Consider the following 7,500-nt stretch of genomic DNA (forward strand, 5'->3'; position numbering starts at 1 on the left):
ATAAAAATTATCCATTAAACACTTTGACCTTCGTTTACTATCATCAACAGTATGATGACCGTTTGAACGGGGAATGAATGACCACGACTAAAGAAAGACCATCCGGTTTCATGTGAGAATTGACAAAAACAAAGGCTCAGCTCAAAATGAACTAGTGATATCAGTTCTAATGCGAATAACTTGAAAGTAAGCGACACTACTGCTATTGTACCTGAACATGACCGTCCATCTCCAGTAATGCCTGTCTTGCATGTGCAGTTGAAGTTTCCAGCCGTATTTGCACAAGTTGCATTTTCATTGCAATCATGGATCCCGGTGCTGCATTCATTGACATCTGAATACCAAGAAAGGATACAGGTACTCAATTAACGACTTTTAAAGCCTTTTGATAAAAATCATCCAACAGTTGATCTTCGTTCACCATCATACTGAACAAGCATGACTGTTTAATTTGAACAAGGCCCTCACTTACGAATGTGGCCAACTACAAAAAACCTATCAGCACCTTTTATATGAGAGTTTATGCTTCTGACGAATAGTACGCTAAAAAATTCGCAGCTCAAAATGAACCAGTGATATTTTCTGGCAATACGAATAAAAGGAACATTTATAGCTATTGTACCTGTACATGACCGTCCATCACCAGTAAAGCCTGCCTTACACGTGCAGTTGAAGTTTCCAGCCGTAGTTGTACAAGTTGCATTTTCATTGCAATCATGGCTCCCGGTGTTGCATTCATCGACATCTTAATGAGAAAAGGATACAGGTACTCAAAGTTTTAAAGTTTGATAAAAATTATCGAGCAATTCACTTTGATCTTTTTTCACCATCATGAACTATAATGACTGTTTGAAAGGCGCCTCAATGACTTTGAATTTGAATGTGGCTATAACAGCGAAAGAAATACCATCCTATGTTATATAGGACTGATACTTCTGACCAACCTTTGGCCAAAAAAGCGAAGATCAAAACGAACCCAAGATATTGAATTTCCAATACGGCTAAAAGCGAGGAACACAACTGCTTCTGCACTTGAACATGACCGTCCATTTTTAAAATCATTTCTGCTTTCGCAAAACCTTCTCTTTCCTTCTTCAACTTAGTAGCTGCCACACTTAAACGTTGTACGTTCTTAGTAAAGCAGCAAAGAAAGGTGATGACATTTGCCTGTCCTTACCTTTTTCGCAGTTTTCTCCTGCAAATCCCAGTGGACACTCACAGGCATAGTTCTTCTCAGTGTATCCCAAAAGACACTTTCCATTGTTGAGGCATGGATTGAAACAGCAAGGATTCTGATGAGGTAAGATAATCATAATATATCGAATTCAGTTCAGAGCACGACGTTCCATGGCTGGAATTTATCAGTCGCGGAGATATTTAATGTTTTACTTTTTGGTTTGCCTTCCCTGTTAACATATACTCAATCGTTTCCCAACACCGTAGTAGATTAAGATATCGAAAAATCGTTTTATATGATTAGCCATGTCATTTCCACGTTTTGCTGCACTATTTGTGAGTGTAATTAGTTTCACATCCCATAAACAAATCACTTTGATGCGGGAAGTAAAAGCTGAGATAAAACTGAGATTTAGCCTGATAACAAAAGCAAAGCAATACCCACACCACTTCAGTTATGCTAAGAAGGGGTGAAATCTGGCCCAATCGTTTCAATTTAACATGAGATACCTTTGCGGCTCTGTATGTCCAACCCTGTCTTGGCTTGAGATCTTTCCGGTGCTGACAGTGGTCCGAATCACTCAGTTCACAGATAACGCTGCTTGGAGATTTTCCGCTACCAATGTTGACAGACACACACTTGTTTTCCAAGAGACACCAATGTTCACATCCGTATTTTCCCACAGTGAAATTCATAAACACGTGTCCTTGAAAGTATTGGCCCTTTTGTACAGGAAGAAGGTGGATGGTTCGACGGGAACAATCTATGCAGAATGACGCAAGTCACTGACGCTTATCTAGTGCAAATGTTGCAATTTTACACAAACAAATTGGGAAATGTGAAGACATCACTAACAGCCGAAGGTCACAAAATATTGGCGGGAAATAAGTAAAGTAAAGTAAGTAAGTAAAACTTTATTTATACACGCTTGCCCCGTCTACTTAATAATTATCCTTAAAAGCTGATTTCCACAAGGGGCGTGTGGTTACAATAAAATGAGCAAAGCGAATAACTTATAACTATTTACAATTATTTACAGTTTGTTTTTTGTTTTTTTGTACTTACTATAAATTACCAGCTAATAATTCTATTCACTAAAAATATTTCTACTTTCTCCATAGTAGGAGAGCAGCAAAAATCAGCTGAAAGGTGTGCGCATTAATTTTTTTTTTAAAGATTGAAAGGGTATCAGATTCACCGTCGAAGTGTAGCAGGACGCGAGTTCCACAATTTTGCTTCACTCTAGCAAAAACGTTTTTTTTTTTCGATATTCAGTTTTGGGTAGCGGTAACTGCAGTGAGGTGGAGGATTTCCTAAGTTTATGATGTGATGTATCATTCTTACTTATGAAAAGATCAGTAAGGCATTAAGGAGCCAACCCATTGACTATTTTATACAGTATCTTTGCCTTAGCCCGTTGAGTTTCTAGATTTTCCCAGCGTACGAGACCTAAAGCCTCGGTGGCGGGAGTATCATTGAATAGATTCATTAATCAGTCGAGCTGATCTATTCGGAAGTTTCTGGAGCCCGTTAAAGAGCCCTTTCCCTAGGGTATCCCATACTTCACTTATATTGTGGCTGGATTAAAGCATTATATATTGAAACTAGAGTGCCTCCCTCGACAAACTCCTGAATTCGCCTTCTACTCGCGAACTAACTCTTTTGGCAACACTCTGTCCCAAGATATATGCTGGTCGATTTCTTTGCCAAGAACCCTACTATGATAAACCTGTTTAAGATTTTCCTCCATTAATTTCAATACACGGTTGAGACTGTAAGTTTCTTAGCTTGTAGTTAGAACGGATTTGCATATATTTTGTTTTTGCTACATTTAGACTTAATTTCATTTACGCATAAGAGGAAGAAAAGAGGGCCAAGAATAGACCCTTGAGGGCTACCACGGGTAATTTGTGTTTCAGATGACATCGTATCATTTAACTGCAAATAATTTTGACTTGAGGTTGCTCCAAGTGCAGTGATACCATATAGTTCAAACTTGCGCAGCAGAATCCTGTGATTGACGGCCGGTATAAAATGCATTTTTTAAGTCCAAGAACACAGCAAGGCCTAGCACTCTTCTATCCATATTAACATACTAGCTGTTTGAGCTATCTAAGAGAGCTGCAGCAGTCGAGTCAAGTTTGCGGAAGCCAAATCGATGATACGAAAGAATATTATTAGATGTAAGGTACTCACATATTCATAAGTTCTGAGGAAAAAGGTTTGCCTCTGAATCTTGATATTTCTCAACAGACGTTTCAGCTAATTCTTAAGCATTCATCAGTGATATGAAAGCGAAGTTCGTTATCATACACTATTTAAAGTAACGTAGCGTGAAGCTTGCGCGCGTGGCCATGCAATTCATGGTCGCACGATGCTTTTGTAGGCTTCTAGAAGTTTGATATGATCATTCGCAACGTTCGGGTCTAAAGTAGAGTGCCAGGCTTCGAGGAAAAGTCGCCCGCGGTAATTAGCTTCGAAATCAACAACCTTGACGTAGATACTTTTTTCCGTTACTTGGGTTATTACTGGCAAGATAGAGATCGGTCTGTAATTATCTGGTGCAGGTTTTGGCCCTATTTTTAAAAAGAAGCAAGACCCTGGCAATTTTCCAATCGTCAGGGAAGCTGCTCGAGACGATGGCGTTTTTGAATATATATGTTAATGATGGAGAAATAGCATAGGCCGCAATTTTCAAAAAATCTCCAGAGATTTTGTCAATGCCTGTGGCTCCCGACTTTGAAAGACTCTCCAAAAGCTTGAGATTTTTGCCGTTAGACACAAGCTTAAAGTGTGACAAACTGGAGTGACAGGGCTTCACATCATTACTGCTCAAATGGAATAAATGAAACAGTAAATTAACGACAGACAATGATATTCACGTGACTTTGGAGTTTATGACACATGATCTTTTCTTGTAATCTCTTTTTCAAAACCGTTTTATCTCCAGAGCATTGATTATCTAATTTCTACGACGGAATGGCTTCTAATGAATTGATGCCCAATGTTACAAAAGTTGTCAAACTTAGTTTTGAACTAGGGGTTACGTTTATGCAAACGTTGGCCGTGTAGCACTTATATTTCAACAGACTGAATTAACTATGAGAGTGTGATGTTAAGTGCTATTTTCTACCCATGTAAACCATGTGAGCGTTAGTCCTACTCAGGGGCACCCAACGACCGATTTGTTGTAAAATGTATTATTATACCCCAGTTAATGAAAATAAATGTTATTAAGGCATTTTCTGGTGTTTTTCAGTGTTGCTGGGAAAACATTATCTGTTCCTTTTTCCCAGCAAGACACACAAGAAAATTCCCAGCCAGCCAGATAAAATTGGTTGGTTTCCCAGCCAGCTGATCAAAGTTATTTCCCAGCCAGGAATTTTGCGCGCTTTCAAATCCCTCGATCCAAAACGACCGAACAAAAGCGACAAACCCGCGAAAAAAACAAGTTTTTTCTGCAAGCCCAATCACTCTGACCAGCCGTCGTATGTTTGTGACTATTCTCTGGGAGAGGGAAGGGGTTTTTTTTTTTTTTTAGTCGTCCTCGGTCTTCAGAGTTTCTACAGCCAGCTCGGGTTGAAATGCTGGAAAAAGTCAGTTTTTCCCAGGCAAAACCTCTATCAATAACAAAATTTCCCAGCCAGCTCATCGAAACACCTGTATTTTTGCCAGCCAGCAGGATTCCTCTGGGGAACAGATAATGTGAGGAACAGATTCCTTGGGTGCCCCTGCCTACTGATGGAAATGGGCCCACACAAGGACAGAGAAAAATTCTGACCAGGGTGGAAAATGAACCCACGACCTTCGGGTTAAATCACCGCTGCTCTACCGACTGAGCTACAAGGTCAGCCGGGAGCAGGTCGTGGGAATTGCAGATGTCAAATTCACGGCATTCCCACCCAGGTCAGAGTTTTTCTCTGCCCTTGTGTGGGCCCATTTCCATTAGTAGGGCTAACGCTCACATGGTTTGCATGGGTAGAAAATAGCACTTAACATCACACTCTCATAGTTAATTCAGTCTGTTGAAATATAAGTGCTACACGGCCAACGTTTGCATAAACGTAACCCCTAGTTCAAAACTAAGTTTGACAACTTTTGTAACATTGGGCATCAATTCATTAGAAGCCATTCCGTCGTAGAAATTAGATAATCAATGCTCTGGAGATAAAACGGTTTTGAAAAAGAGATTACAAGAAAAGATCATGTGTCATAAACTCCAAAGTCACGTGAATATCATTGTCTGTCGTTAATTTACTGTTTCATTTATTCCATTTGAGCAGTAATGATGTGAAGCCCTGTCACTCCAGTTTGTCACACTTTAAGCTTGTGTCTAACGGCAAAAATCTCAAGCTTTTGGAGAGTCTTTCACATCACACTCTCATAGTTAATTTAGTTTAGAACTATATGCATGGCATCACCTTCCATGCTCTATAAGAGTTCCTGAATTAGATGTTGACAAGAACTTTTTTCTCACCTTGATTAGCAAGTGTTTTGATCTTAAGGCAAGCCAGCCAAAGAAAGGAGATAACCAGGCAGTCGAGAACAAAAGTGCGATAGCGTCTCATGTTTGGAGCATCAGACACCATAAAGCCGGATAGGACTCTAAGAAAACTTGGTCGATCGCGAAAGGTTTGCCGCCCTTATATACGTTAAATGTCTTTTAAAGGCATCATTTATTCATCAGTCGGTCATGACAATTAAAGGAATTGTTTTTCTAATGATCTATATAAATTGAAAGAAGGGCCCAAAGTAAATATGTTGTTTACTATGTAAGAAAACGATTACCTGGATGCGTCATACTGAGCAAACGATTTCGTCGTTTAAGCTTGTTCTGTCTAGAAACTGAGTACTTATGGTGGATGCCTAATTTGCTCATGTACATAGCGTGCAGTTTTCTGACATCCGATGACGCCACAGTTATTGCAATTAAAATTGGGCAGACGAGTGGAGATATAACACCAAATTAAGATATAACCTCGTCAGTTATTTCAGTTTAGATTAGATCACCATCCTGACGGGAGTCTTTTTTATTCCTTGTGTGGGCCATGCCATTTCCATGTCTAGAGATATGCAGAGAATAATTCAATGTTTTAACAGACGCTGCACTTTCTATTCTCAGGGGTTTCAACAAAATTTGAAGTTTGCGGCTGGTTTAAGTAGAGCAACCAATTGTATCAACATGAAGTTTAATCTTAAGCCGCAGTTAGGTTTGAAAAAATCTGCCTTTTTTTCAATTTATTGAACAAAGTGGCCTAATTCTTGATTTATTTTAAAAATTCACCTGGAGTTTAAAACTATTTGTTTCCGTCTTTTTTTGCGCGCTTTTCTGTTTAAACCTTTCCGAATTGTCATGAACTGTGATTGTTTCTTCAGTTTAGTGTTCGGACGTTTGTTTTTTTTTACTGAAAGTTTACGTGACAATTTTAATGAAAAAGTCATGTTATCTTGACAAGTCATATAATGGCTATTTTCACCTGTTCCCTCCTCGGGCATATTCATGTTTAGCGGCATATGAGTAAGGAAATGGGACAAAGTCGCAGTGGTTAAACGGTTAGCAGACGGTTGCTTACTATTAGACCAAATAGCTGCTCAGTTTTATTAGAGCAGACAATTTCGGACATTCCAGGGCCCGGTTGCATGTCCGAAAGCCGATTAACTTAATGCAGGATTAACGTAAACCAGTTTTGTCTCATACTTTCAACTATTTGGTGAAAGTTTCTTTTGCTTATTTATATTTTTAAAGATTGACTTCCTCTAAAATAAAGTTTTGCCGAATATCAGCGTTAATCTGGGATTAGCGTTAATCGGCTCTTGAACAACCGTGCCCAGATAAGTAAATGAATGTTCTTTGGGAGCCCTAGCCATTTGGGACTTTGTTCATTAATCCCATAGAGACCCCATTGCCTACTCTATAAAGGTCTAAAAATAGAAATTTAGGATGTAAAAATGTAAATCCAAGTGCTTTCTATATAGTGGAAGTACACTTAGCTATCAACCTAGTTTACAGGCACTCCACTGTTGACAAGGTGAAAGTAACAATTCAAACTTAACAGAAACATCATTAAGAACCCAACTGGCAGGAGGCAACCAGTTGGCTATTTACAAAGAGTGGTGGAGTTTAATCAGGGACAACCGGGAACAAATCCAAGCCAGAGGTTAGAACGGATTTGAACCCGGAGCAGCCGCATGCAAACCCAACGCCCTAACCACTGGACCACACTGCCTACATTCTATGTAATGCATAGAATATTCTAGATCGTCCAGCATTTCTATACAAGCAGAACGTGTAAGGGTGTGTGGAGTTGTATTCGTAGTTGCTT

General features: G+C 39.3%; 2 protein-coding genes across 2 annotated transcripts in view; both read right to left on the reverse strand.

Annotated features, from left to right (window-relative positions):
- The window catches only part of LOC137983443 (fibrillin-1-like), a 14,770-nt gene extending 12,898 nt beyond the window's left edge, over window positions 1-1,872 (reverse strand). The window contains exons 1-4 of the mRNA XM_068830630.1: window positions 1,687-1,872; window positions 1,178-1,292; window positions 623-745; window positions 212-334 (exon numbers count right to left, since the gene is read on the reverse strand). Of these exons, the coding sequence (XP_068686731.1) occupies window positions 212-334; window positions 623-745; window positions 1,178-1,292; window positions 1,687-1,872 (547 nt within the window). The remainder of the gene's footprint in view (window positions 1-211; window positions 335-622; window positions 746-1,177; window positions 1,293-1,686) is intronic.
- Window positions 1-7,500, reverse strand: part of LOC137981811 (protein kinase C-binding protein NELL2-like) — a 91,662-nt gene that overhangs the window by 77,325 nt on the left and 6,837 nt on the right. The gene's annotated exons all lie outside the window — the stretch shown is intronic.

This window comes from Montipora foliosa, chromosome 13, assembly GCF_036669935.1.
Source record: "Montipora foliosa isolate CH-2021 chromosome 13, ASM3666993v2, whole genome shotgun sequence".
Classification (NCBI taxonomy): domain Eukaryota; kingdom Metazoa; phylum Cnidaria; class Anthozoa; order Scleractinia; family Acroporidae; genus Montipora; species Montipora foliosa.